The sequence below is a fragment of the Phlebotomus argentipes genome, unplaced genomic scaffold (assembly GCF_947086385.1).
Source record: "Phlebotomus argentipes unplaced genomic scaffold, Phlebotomus argentipes genome assembly contig_15, whole genome shotgun sequence".
Taxonomy (NCBI): domain Eukaryota; kingdom Metazoa; phylum Arthropoda; class Insecta; order Diptera; family Psychodidae; genus Phlebotomus; species Phlebotomus argentipes.
Window position 1 is genome coordinate 5683550 of NW_026776181.1, and position 17848 is coordinate 5701397.

Here is a 17848-nt window from a genome sequence, read left to right on the forward strand (position 1 = left end):
CACATTACGCGAACTCACAGACGCCAATATTTTCACCATCGAGATCGCCGAGCGCGATATGCGTTTCCGGTGTGAAGTCTGATGGCCCGAGGCTGATGTCTTGCAGGCAGCCGCTGAACGATTTCCGGAATTTGCTTCCTGTGCGCTTCGATACGCTGTCGGTGTCTGGAAAACCACCTGAAAGAGCATCAAGAGAGATTTTCTTTAATTTGAAAATCATCAAGCACGTTGACAGTCTATTAAAGTGTATCGAGAAATTCTCAATGTCCCGTCTTTTCTCAGTTTTCTCAAACAAATGTGTTTTTATCGGCAGGATTTGCATTACCTATGAAAAACGTGTCCTGCAGGGTAATACTGTGACCGTCTCTCGTGAGATTGAATCCTCCTCTCTGATGTTTCTCGTCCGAGAAAATGCGTCTCCCGTCCAGAGACATTTTCAGCTCCTCGTCGTCTGAACTGAGCAGAAGATTGTGCCAAGCGCCGTCAGAGATGAAGCCGCCAGTGGCAATGTCCACTGTGCCATTGTTCATCGCCAAGGCACTGCTGGCGACCCTCAAGCGGCCCCTCTCGAGGCCAACGCCGAAGAATTTCCCACCCGATCTGTCGCTCCACAGCAGCAAACCACTTTGGCGCGTGGTGGAGAAGTTCAGTGAGATCTCCACACCTTCGGGTGATCGGAGGAAGAGAACAGGGCCGTTTCGCTTGCCCTTCACGGGAATCCTCTGCGGTGGCACGACCAGATAGCTGTTGCCACCGAAGCTCGGCGTGGAGAACTTGCTGGTGGCAATCTCGCAGTAGAAGCCACCCCAGCCGTTGGGGCAGCTGCACTCACCGTTCCTCTGGCACTTGCCGCGGTTCTTGCACGAGATCATGTGACAGGACTCGGGAATCTGACAACGATCGCCCTTGGCATTCTCTGGACACTTGCAATGCGGCTGGAGTTTATCGTCCAGCCAACAGTGACCACCGAGATCACATGAATCACCACCGCACGCCGTTCCATCGCAATCCTGGATGTTCCGCGATTCTGGTGAGTGATTGAGAAAGTCATGAATTGATTGAAGAGGCTATTTTGCTAGAAACCTTACCTAAAATGTTCGTCTCATTGAGAACTATTCTGGTTCCGGAGACAGAAAGCTGCCGAATGCATCCTCTGAACGGCACAGGAAAGCCTGAGATGGAATTGTACGGCAAGTGAGAGGAATCTGGAAGTCCGCCCAGGAAGATTTTCGTATCCCTTCTGAGAAAGAATCCATTGGAATCTGAAGAAGCACTGGTGGCACTTCCTTCAACCCAGAGACTGAGTCTTTTGCCACTTTGAGCGAATCGAACTTTGTGCCATTCACCAATGGCGAGCATTCTTGAGCTCCTCAGCACACTCACGTGGTGTTTCTGACTGGACACCCTGAACTCCACCACTCCACCCTGTAGGGAGAGACTCACGAAGCCCAGAGAGCTGTCCAGTTCATCTTCGTGGGCGCCAAAGAACACCAGCAAACCGCGCTCTGAAAGCGGTCTCACTTGGAACTCAATTGAGTACTGCTGAATGCTGAGATGAGCCACATTTCCGGGGGATGTGAGCATCATGAGGGGTTTCTGGGGCGCCTGCGGATGTTCCACCTCATTGATAAACTTCATGCGGATGGGATTCAATTGGCGGGAGAATTTGAAGGCTCTCGGACGATTGAAGAGCGCTGATGTTATGTTTATGTGTGGTTTCTCCACGCGAAGGGCATCAGATGTAATCTCATTCTCCTCTTGGGCATCATCTTCTGGGAAGGCTGGCCATGCTATCGCCACGTATGAGCGTCGTCCAGTCAATGAGACGTCACTCAGCGATTTGATAACTGGTCAATTGAGAGAGAGTTATAGCATAATTTCGTTTATCAATTGCCGAATAGTCTCACCAATTTCACAGTTCTTTCCCATCCTCCCAGTGGGGCAGTCACACTCGTAGCCAGTCACCAGTGGAACACAGGTTGCTCCCTCGGTGCACATGTTATTCTCCGAGTCACATGGATTGGCGCTCTGGGTGCAAAGTGGCCCGAACCACCCTTCCTGGCAGATGCACCTGCACATTCAATAAGGAGGGAATGAGGACATAAAATAAAAATGCTCTTCCATTCAATGAAGAGGAAAGGATATCCTTGCCATGTCTTTGATGTGCTCTCTAATAAACTTCTTCATCTGTTGATGCTATCTTTGTGAAATCGATTTTAATTTTATCAAGTAACAACCATGGAAACGATTGTAAGAGAGAAATTACAATTTCCCAACGTCCATTTTCAGGGTATTACTCGGAAAGTCTATGGCAACTTTTTGATTAAAATCTTCTATGCTCAAGTATGCCATTCAATTGAGATATATTCTCAATTTGAGAACTCTGTGAATGCTCTGGGTGAATCGAAAGGTGCATTAAACTTACGTAAAAGTTGCTCCATGCTGAAGACAGGCTCCATCGTGCTGACACGCGTGTCTGTGGCATTCCCTGGTATTGCATTGTCCAACACCACGTCCTCTGACGCCTTTGGTGTCCTGCAGAGGCACCGTCACGTGGCCAGCCTTCAGGTGAACATCGTAGATGCAACCCTCAAAGCCAGAGTGCAGTGGCAAATCGTGAGGAAGTGTGGAGAAATTGCCCACTTCATGTCCACCCAAGAATATTATCGGCGTCACATCCATGCGAGTCAAACTGCCCGGGGCTCTTCCTGTGATGTTCACTTTCCCATCGACGGAAAGCCAAGCTTGCCGACCGTTGCGACCCACCGAAATAACGACTGGCTGCTGCAGATTCTCGCTCCTTTCCTCAATCGGTCGCTGCGTGAAGATTCTCCGCGGACCCGCGCCCAGATTCCACGTCAGCATGATGTAGCCTTGGATGAAGCTCACAGCCATGTGGTCGCTCTTCTCATCGTGGAAGCCACTCTGGCCGACGAAGGCCAGCAGAGAGATTTGGCTAATGGTTGCAGGCAAGATCTTAAAAGTCAGCTCCAAGGAGTACTCCAGGGGAATTGGCACTGGATAAGCGACGTACGAAGACAGTCCCTCAACACTGCCTGAGAATGTCGGTTGAGCCACTTCCAAGTCTGAGAACAAGTGGGAAAATATGTGCTTCCTTGTTTAAAAGCTCTCTTACTCTGTACTCATCTCCTGCCAATTATTGCAACATACATAATCAGGAAGGATAAAAGCTGGAAGGCAGGATGTGTGTGTGTGTTGGGAAAGGAGCAGAAACACAAAGTTAGGCTCTCCCAAGACATAAAATGGGGATGCGATTTATTTCACCAGTACGCCAGACACTTGGTTTACAAGCGCAGGCAGTACACTTCCTCGCAACTTGATTAATCTCCTCCAATAAATGTCCCAGCTTGAGGTGCAGCGTTGCGGAAATTGCCGAGGAAACACCATTAATTGATGAGTAGCGTTGGGGAAAGTGGAAAAGCAAAAAGTGATGGCAGTTATTTGATTTGAATTAAGAGGCCGACCGTGTGGGAGGAAGGAAATTAAAAATGATGCGCTGTGTGGGTTGTCGCAGAGACGAGACGATACACGGAAATGAATTTTCCGCCATGTCGAGTGTGAGTGCCAAGGCGAGAAGTATATTTACTCATCACATGGACTGGGAATTGGCAGGGTAAACTACATATAGGAGTGTGTAATGTACTCACTGTGTTCGCAATAGTGGCCGTGCTTGCCAAATGGACAGAGACATAGGTAGCCACTTCCCGGAAATTGGACACATGTGCCGCCGTATTGGCAGGGATTGTCGGCGCACACGGATATCTCGCAAGTGGGCCCAATGTAGCCTGTGGGACACTTGCAGCGCCATTTATCCTCGATGGACGCCCCAAACTCCTCCTCGTAGTCGTCCTCCGACTCCACTTCCTCACCTTTCGTCTCCAGCTCAATGCAAACAGCCCCATTTCGACACGGATTAGCCAGACAGGCTAATGAGCCGCACTCTGTGATGCCAAAACCGTCCTCGGCGTCACTGCAAAGGGGAAGATTTCTCGGTAAATTCCGCATACATCCTATCGTCTTGTGGAGAATTCTAATAAAAACTCCGACGCTTCGATGAGGCGCGAGTTATTGAAAGATAGTCCAGGAGGGAAAATGGTCAGATTCGGTGGGGAGATTTTTCAATGCTCGTTTTCTCATGAATAATTTTGTCCTCGATACGCGCGGAAGTGCTAATTTCCACTTGAGCAGCGAAGCAAAGTGACTCACTTCATCCCTTTTGCAAAATCAATCGAATTACTCACGCCTCGAGCGATGGACATTTTGCGCTTCGCCAGCAAGAATTTTCCAATGATCTGAGCACACGCAAAAATGCCATGGAAAAATATTGCCTGTCATGTAAATATTTAAAGGACACACTTTTCTTCAAATTAAAACACATCCTTCGTCTGTGTGGGATTTAAAGTTGCCTTAATTTTCGCATTTGCAGATAAAAGTGCAGAAAAATGGTGCTAAAATCAGTTTGAAGTAGGGAAAAGTGAAAACCCAACAGCGCCTATTTGACGGAAAAACCAGACAAAGTTGAATCCCATGAGGACTGATAGCACATTATTGGGGGGGTGGTTTGGAATTTTTGGTGGTGGTTTTCTCCCTTTCTCTCTCCCTCTCTTTCTGAAGGCACGTAGTACGAAGCACTAAACAAATTGAAATTAATTTTTTCCACACCGACTCAGGATAAAAAAAGATGGGAAAAGTTTTCAAATTTTCATCATCGTACGATTAATTTAATTCTGAATAACTTGGAAATTCAATTTTTGTATGTTTTCACCGTTTTTTCCTGCACTGAAAAGTGCGGTATATCAATAGATTCCCTGCTCTTAATGGGTTTTAATAAAACCCTCCACCACCCTCCACCAACCCTCATCTCGTGATCCGATAGAAAAAGCGACGCCGAGCCACTGATTTGTGGCAGAGACGAAATTAATATTGTCTCTGCAGACGCACACATGTGCTCAAGAATGTCTCTCCCCCATAAAGCACCTCCATCTCAGCGCTCTTAAGGGTGGGACGAATTCCACCTTGTCGCGTCTGATTTTGGCCACGTGTGCAACAAATTTGCGAATGTTTGCGGCAAATGGGGCGGGTTGGCAATGGGGAGGCAATATTACCTAAATATTTGTCTTGGTTGTCCATTAATTTTCAGGGCGCGCAGACATCCTGTGAATCCCTCTCCGCCGGCGGCTGGCAAGTCATTTATCAGGCCGAAGGGGGCCTGCGGCGCCCCGCCGAGATGGAGCCACGCACTCTGGATGATCTTCCCAGGGCGCCGCTCCGGCCTCGCGGCGCCCAGCCACGTGGGCTGGTCGCCGCTCATGGCCAGGGTGTCGTTCACTCTCAGCGAGGCGTTGCAGTGGGAGAAGTTGCGACTGAAGTCGAGTCTGCGGGAGGAAAAAAGAAAGAAACTTCTGGCTAATGCAGGACTTTGAAAAATCACGCAAAGTAGTTCTGCAGTTGGGCGACAAAATGCCAACAAGCATTATTTATCACTGTCGGTGGAAATTCAACTCCTGGCATTCAATTGCTTTCCCAATGATCCTGGGGTATCTCGCAATCAATCCTTCTTCTTCTTTGAAAATACTCACTCTTGTGGTGTTTATTTTGCAGGGAAATTCTCTCTTTGGTAAAAAGTTTTTATCATTGATGGAAAATATACTGGAAAGAAGTATTATTGGAGTGCTCACGTTGAAGTATGATTTTGAATATTTCTCATGACTGAATTGCCTAAGTTTTCTGGGTGTTTAATGTTTGATTTTTCAAAAATTGATCCATTCGAGAATTTTAAAGTTTAGGTGTAAATGCATTCAAATTATGGCAATGAAAGTTAAACCTCGATTTAATTTCAACTTTGTGCTAGAATTGGTTATCATTTTTGTGCTTGTTTACAGATATGCTCGCTCGAATTACGGGGAATTACATTTGCCGATTGGAAGCGGGATTCCTTTAATTAAGTGCCAATTTGTACCACTCGCACTCTTCAATTATCTGTGCACTTGAGAAGAAGTAACAGGATTACAGGGCATTAGCTGTGCTAATTGAAATGGAGACTCACGCTGCATGAATAACCATCTCGTGGCCGGTGTTGACGGGAGCTTCCAGCTCGCTGAGCAGCATTGTCTGGAGGCCGCACGAGAACTGGAACTGCAGGAGGCCGCGGTGCAGGAAGAGAGCCAGATAGTGGCTGCCGCGGAAGCCCTGCACGGTGGCCAGCAGGATGAGACCGTCGCTCGCGCGCGTCCTGGCGCGCAGCTCCACTTGCATGGGCAGCGTCTCCTCCAGGCTGGCCGATCGGTGCCTGAGGATGCGGTGGCTGAGGATGCGGTGGCTGACGTAGGAGTTGCCCGAGAAGGCGGCGTGTCTAATCACGAGGGGCGCCTCACATTGAGCTCCCTGGCGATTGAAGCGGCACATGCACTGGGCGAGAGATAATTAAATTTGTCAATCATCCTGTCATACAATTGCCTGGGGATTTTTTCCAAACGATCATTCACTCGGCGCCCCCGGGGACTCTCTCGGCGGCCCAATTAAAATAGTCATAACTGCGGAGAGCTCGGTGGCGCGGGCGGGTGGTTTTACAATGGCGAACGAACCGTCCGTAATATCCAGCGGGTGATATTTTAATTCGCGCGCTCGGAGCCTCGGGAATTGTCAGCTTAAATGTATAAATTTTCCGCACGCGGCTTCTTCCCCAAATCACTCTGTCCTTTTCTTTGTTCCCACGCCACACATTGTTTCCATCCATAAGCCGATTTCAAATTCATAGTCATAATCCGATCCTAATTGAAATCCCATGCACCAATTTTCCACCCCACTTCAGGCACACGAAATCCCCGGCTATTGTCATCGATGAATGTGTGAAACAGTCGCGAAATCCACCCAGAGCTTTCAGCTTATACTCAGAGGCAACGTTACAATTCATTAATCAGACAATTCCCCGCCATTTCCGCAGTTTTCCACCGCTGGCTGTTCACGACAATCAATCGAGTGAAATGAACGCGAGCGGTGGAAATTATTGGTGGTAATAAATGCGGGATTTCCCATTGAAAATTAGTTTATGAGGAAATTCTGTTTTGCAACTACCCTATATAATCAATGCTAAGATTGCACACCCATCTGTGCATCAAAACCCACAATTCATCCCCCAAAAACATGCACTCATCGTGATAAATTCAATTTCCGTTAGCATAATGCGACAGTCAATGGCAAATAATTGTTTTCGATTTGCAAATATATAGTGAAAAGTGTCACATTCAAGCATTCAATTATTGTTAAATGTGGATCAGTGGGATTTTTCGCGGATACACGCGAAAATATGCGGAAGTTGTGCCACCCTTTGGATCCCTGTTGATCATATCGTTTCGACTTGATTCTACGTCAACAAGAGTGTGGGGACATCCACTCTCTCTGTCACTTTTGGTATTTATTTTATCAATCTCTGCCCATTTCCCCCCTCCCATCATTCCTCAGCGCACTATCACATCCCATGGGAAATGTTGTTTTTCACCATCACAGGCGATTGATAATAGAGGAGGTGGTTGGGGGGGATAAAAGTGTGAAAACTTGGTGCAAACAAGGTTAAATACATTTCCTCTTTTTTCTCCTCCAAGTGGGTGGGAAATCGCAAAGTTGTTAGTCTGTCCTGAACACCCACATTGCTTCTGGATATAATTCTAAGAATTCCCTCTTCATTATATCTCCCCCATTCCCGGACATGGTCGGCACTTGAAAGCTGTCATGCTTTCAGTGCACCATTTTGTGCTCAAAAAGATCTCCACACTATGTAGTAAAATTTTGCTGACATCTCTGGGGTTGTCCGGGTTGAGAATGGGAAAAAAGCCAACTAGCAAATGTGTAAAACGGCGAGTGAATTTGAATTGGATTGTCGTGGAAATGGGAGAAAATATCGTACTCACCCGCATTCCTTGGGACGTGCTCACACATGTTCCCCCGCTGAGACACGGCTGCCTCATGCAATCCGGACTTCCGGTGTAATTTTCCAGGGGAATCGTCGTCGGGATGCCCATTGTTGTGCTCTCCGTGGCGCTGAAGGTGGTGTCCTCCTCAGCGGTGCTCCTCCGCGAGGGATGAGTGGTGAAGAAGGGATCAATGGTGGTTTGAGTGTCTACAGCTTCTGTCCTCGTTGTCACTTCCTCCGTGGTGGTGAAGAAGGCAGTCGTGGACGTGACTGTGGATGTTCCCAGCGAGGAGCTTTCGACAGTAGACGTGGATACAGTTGAGTCCGGCAATATTTCAGCGTCTGTGGTTCTTGCTGTTGAAAGAGTGCTTGTTGGGGGTTCCTCAGAAGTCACAGTGCTCGCCAGAGTTGTTCCAAAGACACCCTCAGTGCTACTCTCAGGACGTCCTGCTGTCTCCTGTGTGGAAAATACTGTACTCTCACTTGCTTCGCTCTCAGTGGTGATTGTCGATGGTGTTGTGGGCTCTTCGGTGGTTCTGGTTGTTGGCACAGTGGAGCTGGTGTGGGAAGCAGTGGTCGTCCACCCAAGCGTGGCAGTCTCAGTCTCCTCGTCCGTTGTCCTCGTAGACAGAATATCAGTGGTTGTGGGCGGAAGAGACCAGCCAGGTGGGCGGGTATAATTGCAATTGAAATTCCCATCGGTGAGTACTAAACACTCACAGAGTGATCCGCTGAGATCAGGTGGGCAGGAGCACGAAAAATCGTCCACTCCATCAATGCAAGTTCCCCCATTTTGGCACCTAAAGCCAGAATTGCAATATGGCCATTAAAGTTCCAATTCCTCTTTCCGATGAAACATTAAAAGTAATTAAATATGAAATACTTATTTATGAAATTAATTATACAACTTTTCATTGATTTTATCCATGAAACAAGAGTTCCTACTGGGAGACCGGCATTATTCATAAATGTTGAATGAACACATATGATTATAGAGCTTTCGGAGCTTTTAATGTTATTTCATATTAAATAATCTATGCGTCTAAGTAAATTTGACTCTTTCAGATAAGCAATTTTAATCATTTTTGAATATCAAAATTAAATATTTGGATACTGTGTGATTTTTTTTTATATTTTCCATATATTCAATCAAAATTTAATATATTTAGATTTAAATATATTTAAATTTTGAATATTTTTGCCACATTTTGCCGCCAGAGGGCAATAGTTTAAAGGCATGTGAAACTTCCCATTCTTTTTCCAAAGCAAGTATGACCCTGCGATTAAAGTACTGGCTTGAACTCCTACATTTAGTCGTTTGAGATCAGTTTGTGGAAAATTTGTACACACATATTTCCTTTTTCTGTCATGTTTTGTACCACAATGGGCTAATATGGGATGTTAAAATGCCTCACAATAAATAATGACCCATAAAATGAAATTTGTTAAGCAAATTGTAGAGCACAGGAACAAACTTGCCCTCGGAAAATACAATCGGAACTTCTACATGCGTTTAAACTGCTGCCCTCTGACGGCAATATGTGGTTAGAATATTCATTTTTTAAATGTTTATTAAAAATTTAAATATTTGGTTTTCTCATAGAAATTAATAATAGATTCCTCAAAAATCGGCTACTGAATTTTCCCTCGTGATGCGTTATCATGCGTACTCACCCTGGCCCGAGGAGGCATTCGTCGTACTGGTTTTCACATTTCTCGCCGTGAAAATCGGGAACGCAGTAGCAGACTGGTTGGCCATCCTCCATCAGACATAAGGCGTCATTCCGGCATGGAGAATCGTCACATACCAGAATTGCCTCTTCGCAATCGTTTCCAGTGAAACCTTAAAAAAATACCTCATTTAATCCTCAATTCTGTGGATGTTTTACACCAGAATAAACTTCGTTAAAATCGCTAATTTATACCAGTGAACTGTCTGATAAAATATAATTGCGAATTCGAATGTTATTAATTACGGAGTGTATGTTAATGATTGGCATACAGATTTTTATTGGAAATTCAATAAATGCGGCGAATTTAATGAGGCTCACCTGTGATGCAAGCACACGCGTATCCGGCGAGTTTGTCCACACACACGCCGCCGTTCTGGCAGGGAGACGAGGCGCACTCATCGACTTCCTGCTCACAGCGATCGCCCTCCCATCCGGGGGCGCACTGGCAGGTGAAGGAGAGGCCGGGACCTTCGAGGCATTCGCCGCCGTTCTCGCAGCGTTCCGTTGCGTTGGCGCCGGCTGGAAAGGGTCGGGAAGTGGTTGGAAAGTGGGTCGTCTGGGGTGGTTGGGGGTGAACGTACCTGATTCGCACACGGCCACATCAATTTCGCAGTGTCCTCCCAGGAAGCCAGGCAGGCAGGTACATGTGTAGCCGTTATCTCGGTCATTGCAGACGCCACCGTTCTGACACGGGTTCGACAGACACTCGTCGAGATTCTCCTCGCAGTTGAGCCCTGGAATGACATGACAAGGTTCATATATTGCGTCGAGGGCATCCCTCATGAACAATGGAGTGTGTGTGTGTGCTCACACATTTCTTTTTATGGGCCACACTGGGATTTATTAATGTGCAAATACAGTGGGTGTGATGTTTATAGTTTTGCCACCAAAGACAGGAGAATTCGGGGCGCACAGTGGGTGCTCCTGATGCTCATGGGCATGAAAAATGACTCGGTCGGGAGTCGGGCGACAAGAGCAAATAAAAATGATGAATAATGCAGAGAAATGAAATGTTTTCTGGACATACGGTCACTGGGTAATTGCACAATTTTGGCCTTTTGTCTAATTCACTCTCATCATTTTTCACGCACGCCATGACACAGCTCAATCTCAGTGACAAGATGAAAGCATTTTGGAAGCAGCAAAAATTATCCCATTGCATGTCCTCTGAAACTTTCGTGGTTTCAATTCGGGATTCACGCAACACTCGCCACTTTTGAGTGTGAAAACTGAGTGCTTATCGCAATTTGTAATTCGAGTGTTAAATGGGGAAATGTGTTGTCACACACTCTGGCTTATTTGCGCCTCTTTCTGGCCTAATTTGCACTTACTTTCCCGTCTTTGTGGGAAACCCTCGAGGATAAACCTATGGCCAGACACCGCACGGTTGGCCTAAATTAGAATATCACCTGACATTCTCACTTTATCGCGCGTCAAATTACACTTGTTTGTTGGCGCCAATTTATTAAAATTTAAATACAATCTTGCTCTAATTACAATTACAGTATTAAATATTCAGCAAAGCCGTATTCATCCCGGTGAATTGTTGAGAGGTAGCAAAAAAATAACAGCCTCATTGCGTTACTTCGCAACATTGTATGCTATTTACACTTTCCATTCAACAAAGAGGGATTATTTGTTTGCTCATACTGTACAAGTGCAATTATGGCACTTCGTTTAATTAGATGTGAGATGAGAAATGACAAATACTTGCAAATGAAATGATTATAACATTTCATGGTGCTTCATTTGTGCATTGTTGAAAAATCTAGCTTAAACATCATTGAAAACTCTATCAAAATTCTATTTTAATTCAGTAATCATAATTTATTTATATTGAGAATTGAAACATTTCCATTTGAACAGAGTCAGCTAAAACGATTTTCCTGTTTGTGGGAATTATCATGAAAATTTATTCAATTTGCATTTTCTATGCAAAATCACCCCAGGTCAAATGATATACAGTATCAGCGGATCAAATATTTAACCCTGCAAATAATCCTTTGAAAATTGTGCTCTTAATAACATCCTTGTTTTTTATGTAAAATTTAACTTTTTTCAAGACTTTCTTAATTAAAATCTGAATTGTCTCCAACACTGGTGTGTGAATTCATGGGAAATTTTAAGATGTTATGTTTATTAATTTTAGAATGTGTTTTCCGAATTAATTTCTTTCAAAATTCTACGTCAGTGAGAGTTAAAGTGTCTGATAAAATCATTGAGCTTTCAAAATAAACTCATTACGTTCACACGATATTTTAACTTTTTATAACTCACGTTGTTGTATTTTTCATCATTCTATTTATGATTCGTACTTTGTCACGCCATGTTTTTTCCGTCTGCAATCAATCCTTGTTTAAGTGAATAATGAGAATGCATTTCGTGATTCAAGCGATGAATTTAACACTGTGCATTCTGTGTGACTAAAAGACATTCTGAATAGTTTTGGAGTGATAAGGAGAAATTAGAGCAGAAAATAGAGATATGAAAGCGCCTGTTTCTGCAAAAATAACTTTTCAATTCACACAATATATTGTGCACTTGATGGCCTTGCACCTAATTTAGAATTCTCGTCTCGATTTCGTGCTATTTAAAGTTTGGGGTGTGATATAATTTCGCAATGTATTATTTACACAGAACGACTGTGATGATGGAGTTTTGATGGCAATTGCAGCACTCTGGCTGCGAGACAAGTGTTGGCCCAATTGATATTTGATTCATGCTATTGGATTCCCATTTCAAAGGCAGACGGACAACCACTCAGAAGACAATTCAAATCGATAATCGCCCTTCTTTTGCCTCCGCCAGTCCTTCACACCAAGTTCATTGTCCAGCCATCAGAACACCCTCGGCAAGTGTGCCACTCGGGAAAATGATAGACTTGTGGCGTGTTTTCTTTCACTGGGAAATCAGGCAAATAGGGTGGTTGGCCGCCGCCTGTTTTGACCACCAAACACCCTGTGGAGTGGAAATAAAAGTGAAAGGAGACGAGCTTTCCTCCTCAATTCCCTCCCTATTTTCTTCCTTTCCTCAGCGCGCGAGTCACGAAAGCCACGGGATAATATGTTGGATTAAAGAGTTAATTCGTGAAATGTCTGTGGGCTCTTCAGTGCTTGAATTTCCTGTGTAACAAGTTAATCATACTTTCTGCGGCTCAGACACAAAGATAATCCCTCCAGCTATGTTCTCGTGGTATTTAAAAAAAAGAGGAAAAATTTGGGGAAAAAAGTAAAGCGAAATATTTTTCATTCCTGAGTAAGTTATGAATAAATTAAAATATTCACTGAATATGCGCACGTTCTTCAGATGTGATTTCCAATTAGCTCTGTGAATTACATTGTCCATCGGTGGAATGCTGAATATTCTGGGAATTTTCATATCTGCACAATAATCCAGCAATGTTTAATTCAGCTGCAAATGGCATTTATGAACCAACATTATTTATTATTAAAATTCGCCACATACATATATTGACGCGCTCGTAAATACAATTGGAGATCTGAGTGCGGTGTTTAATTATTAATAACTTCTTGAACTATATTTTAACATATTATTAACTCTTTTACTCAAAATTCAAATTAATTAACCACAAAGCAATTAATTGGATTGGAATGGGGGGAAAAGTTTCTCGGTATTTACACTTTTCCAGAGTTATTTATCACATTGCCTTATCGCTAAAGTCATCGTGGAAATAATCAACAAACCTCAACTGACATTTAACACAAAGTTTAATGATCCTTCACTCCTCACCAAACTCCAAACGAGGTGTTTCCCCAATTGTTTCGATTTCGATTTCAGACAGTTGGAAAGTTCGTTCTCAAGATGTGTTAAGGTATACATATAAGACAGATGATTATTTCTTTTGCCATAAAGACGAAGTGTGCAAAGAAAGTGAGCTTTGGGAGGGTGGAAAAAAAAGCGCAGCTCAAAAAATGATGGCAAGAATTAAGAGGATATCTCATTAAGGGAATACACGTAAAATTCAACTCTTTCAGCAGAGAGGGTGTACTTATGGAAGAACTGTTAATGCCACACAGCAAATTCACTTTATGCCCCATCATCTCACCCCCAAAACTCACAATCCTCTTTAGTGGGATATAAATATAATTCCGCGGTGGCGGTGAAATGTAAAATGTCGAAGTGTATTAACATGTTTACCGAAAAATCAATATAAAACGTTTAAACATGGACGGGTGGTGAGGGTGGCATCATTTTTTGGGCGCGCCAGAATGCTCGTGCGGTTCATATATTGTTGATTCAACATTGCCGATCGTGGTATTTGGCGATGTTATTTTACGCTGCACCAAATTCCCTGGCTTTAATCATATGGAATAGGGATGATGTGTGTGTATATGAGGCTGATATAATGTTGCGGCAGACAAAATTATTGCACATAATTGCTTATTTATGGAAATATTTGCCGGTGAAAAATATTGAAAATGCTAATCATGATGATTTATTGTTTTAAATTTGTGACCCTATTATTAGATTTATCATGTAAAATGTGCTAAATGATTCTTTTAACTCTCCACAAATATAATTTTACGCGCTTTTGGGGCTTTTTCGGTGGCACAACTAGATTAATGACTTTTTTGGCTGCTTCACTCACCGGCAAAACCCTCCGGACAGCTACAATTGTACTGGGCGACGCCGTCGATGCAAGTTCCGCCGTTGTGGCACGGAGATGACCAGCACTCGTCCCAGTTTGTCTGACACTGCACACCTGTGTAGCCGTCTATGCAGTAGCAGGAGTAGGTGCTGGCAAAAAGGATTCCACATGAAATACCAGTGCATGAATAAAGAAATAATGACATGCAGAGACGAAGTGGAAATTCTATCTTAACACCCTCTCAGATGGGGATGATTGAAGTGGCAAATAAGGGATTGGATTAAGGAATTCCAATTTCACCAATCTCCAAATCTATGTATTGCAACAATTCTCTGGTGCAATTCTTCAGAGCTTGTAAAGCTCGAAAACTGTCATATGTGAGTCTCATTATGTCATTTATTATGCCAGATTCTCAGAAGTTGTGCACTTGTGCAATGTATTGCAAACATGCCTGAGTGAATTCTTTAGCTTTTGATTAATTACGCATTGTTTATCAAAGTTTGAAGTAATGCCATAATTACACAGAAAGTTTGGAGACTCATGAATTTGTGTTCATTTATTGTCACAGTCAATTCACTACATTTTCATCAGTGCGCCAGAGAAGAATAATAACAAAAGTGGCAAATAGACTTCCAGTCGCTGTCTGATGAAAAACCCTTTTCGCGTTTCTCTGGAGTATTTCCATTCATGGCCAGAATTTAGGGTGACAGTTTATTTGATTAGCATTGAATACACATGGAATTTTTCAACAATAAGTCAATTTGACTTATGCCATTGTCGCTGCTCACATGTCTGGAACTTGGAATTCCATTTGCCAGAAGCCTCCGGAGGTTTTAGCATACAAGAGACACACGATTAAATTACATTTGTTGTCATCCTCCAATGGCATTAGTCATGTTAAGTGAGATCAAAGATTTTCGACGCAAATTATATTTTCTTAGAGATGAAAATCATAAAAGCCTGACTTCACAGCCGCACCCCCGCAGAACCTTGTCATTATTCATCTCACTCGTCATGTCTTTGTGATGGCATATATTGTTGTATTTGGCGAAACTTCCATCTCGAATTTCGTCGGGGAAAACCCAGAGGGAGGGAGAGAGAGTTGGTGGGAAGGGTGGAAGGGGTGGTAAAAAGCAGCACATTGGACTGGCAATTTTCCGAAATGGAAACTTTTAACCCAATTCAACCAAACGATAGAATGCTACAATGTATAGTTGGTGAAAGTGTGGCGAAGGTAAGGGGTGGATACATTGTAATATTGGAGAGCTTTTCCCCCAACTTCCGATGCGCGAGAAAGCTGGAAAAAGCACACACGAGCACAGTTGTATGGTGACATTTTTAGTGAGAGATGCGATCGTTTATTTATGAATAGCGGATGTGAAGTGAAAACATGGTGAGAAAAATGAAATATGGAATATTGTGTGTTGACCAAGGCGCTGTGGAGCGAGCTGGGGAAGCTCGAATTATGAATTCTTGAGCACATCGTCGTCGCCATGCACATATTTCAGACAATTGCAACTGATACTCATCGTGCTGCGCCAGCCTGTGGATTTATATGCAACTTCGGCAATTGTTGCCACATGAATTACCTGTTCAGGTCATCAATGCAGACGCCGAAAACACATGGGTTGCTCAGGCAGGCATAGCCGGCCCACACACCACTTGTTGTGGCCAGACAAATTAATCCCGCCAAGATGACAAACTCAATTCTCGCCAGATTGTATCGACGGTGAGTTGCGGTGGTCTGTTCCGGATGGCGCACCGATGAGCCTCGTCGTCCTGTCGACATCCTGGCGTGTCGATGAATTCGTGGTTCAAGATCACCAGCTAAATTGATTACCAGGCGCGCGTTTCCGTGTATTCAGCGACATTGATCGATGCTCATGTCGCAGTTGAACGATTTACACATGGCCGAAATCTAAAACGAAATCAGAAATGAATAAATAGTGATGAAAGCCGGAAATAAGGGTGTTCTTTAGGCAGTGACAACATCCATTTTTGGCACATATAGTTTTGTTATTCAATATTGCTGCTGGCATAAATCAGAATTCATTCAGTCAAATATGTTGAAAAAATTGTATCAGTTTTTACAAAGTACGAAATTCACAGAAAGCGGGACAAAAAAGTAATACTTTGTGTTGTAAAATTCTAATAAACTTTTTTCCAACAAAATCGCAACTGGGATATGTTATTTGTATGAGCGGATTAGCGAATGTACTGTAAAATGATTAAGCTTGGCGCGATTTTTTCCCCAAACAGATCCCAAATTTGTTATTTGGCTGTCCTCATGGAGGATTGGGCTTTTGGGGAGCGGGTATATGTTGTGTTGGCACAAAAATGGCGAGTTGAAGTTTTTCTTTCATGCCCGTACTATATGGACTTTTTGGGCGCGCAACAGCAAGAGCAACAGAATTAGTGGCAAATATATTTTGGGTGAACGACTGTTAATGTCAAGTGGGTGGTAATCTATGATCCGGGCCGAGGCTGGGGCACCTGCCTGTGAACCACGGAAGAGGGACTCTCGCAGTCGTAACAGATGGACCATTAATTTTCACGATAATTGATGAACAAGCAATTTTTCATAGGGCCACCGGCGCAATTTCATTTGCCACCCCTTTTGCCAGCTCACACAATCTCATTCTCTAATTTTCACCCCTTCACAGCACCATTTTCGAGACCAACAAAAAAATTCGCTGAAGTTGGTTTTTGGGACAAAAAAAAAACATCCTTTCAGATGCCTTTTATCTCGCCACGAACACTCATCGCGGATCTCGCAGAATAAAATGTCCGAAGAATATGTCTGAAAGCCTTGCTTAGCTTATGCGGTGCTGGGATTTTTGGAGTTATCTTGAAATGTTGATCTCGATCTTGGCTAGTGAACCCAAAAGACTGTAATTTCGCAAAATTTATCAGAGCCTCTTTTTATATTGGCTAAATTTTGAGCTTTAAAAATTATGATACAAAATGAAAAATTGTAAATTGGTTGATGTTTTCTTATCAACCGCAAACAAATGTTTAAAAAAGCTCCTCGCTCTATGCAAAACATCTTATTATCAATAAATGCAACTTCATTTTACTGTACAAAACATGTTTCGGTTGTATTTAATGTCACACTACCGTAATGCAAAGAGTGTTATTTATGTTTATCATTGGAAAAGTTTGCGGAGTTGCATAGTTTGACTCTTTCCTCCAATCCACGTGAACTTGTGTGTACATACGTCGTTTTGCCATGTTTAAAGTTCAGTCAGAGTTCAAAGTGTGTGACACGAAAAAAGGGAGGGCTTCTCCGGATGTGGAGGATTTTTTTGTTCGCCCTCCCATCCCCCCCTCTGTCCCCTGTTTGGAGAGCCCTACAGACACTCTGGGGTGGAATGATTTTGTGGAAAAGTTTGCTGAAGCATTTGAGGCAAAAAACAGCCCTCGTGGTATTTCTGCCAGACTTCCTCTCCGAAATACCGTGTACAGAAAATCCTGAAACTATGAAATGATTCTGAAACACGATTAGATTGTAGAGGAGAATAAAGTCCTTTCCCTGACCTCTGTCACCTCACGTTTTCCCAGTGAATGCCGAGAATG

At 43.6% G+C, this 17848-nt stretch overlaps 1 protein-coding gene across 1 annotated transcript; it reads right to left on the reverse strand.

The window, feature by feature from the left end:
• Positions 1 to 3: 3 nt before the first annotated feature.
• LOC132261730 (protein eyes shut) lies at positions 4 to 15950 on the reverse strand (the record flags this gene model as incomplete). Its single annotated transcript, XM_059760665.1, has 14 exons — positions 4 to 177; positions 326 to 1027; positions 1089 to 1847; positions 1908 to 2071; positions 2426 to 3086; positions 3669 to 3991; positions 5127 to 5396; positions 6068 to 6429; positions 7929 to 8730; positions 9605 to 9773; positions 9982 to 10167; positions 10239 to 10397; positions 14273 to 14421; positions 15862 to 15950. Coding segments are annotated over 14 exons (4968 nt in total), but the record flags the coding sequence as incomplete, so codon positions are not given.
• Positions 15951 to 17848: the final 1898 nt, after the last annotated feature.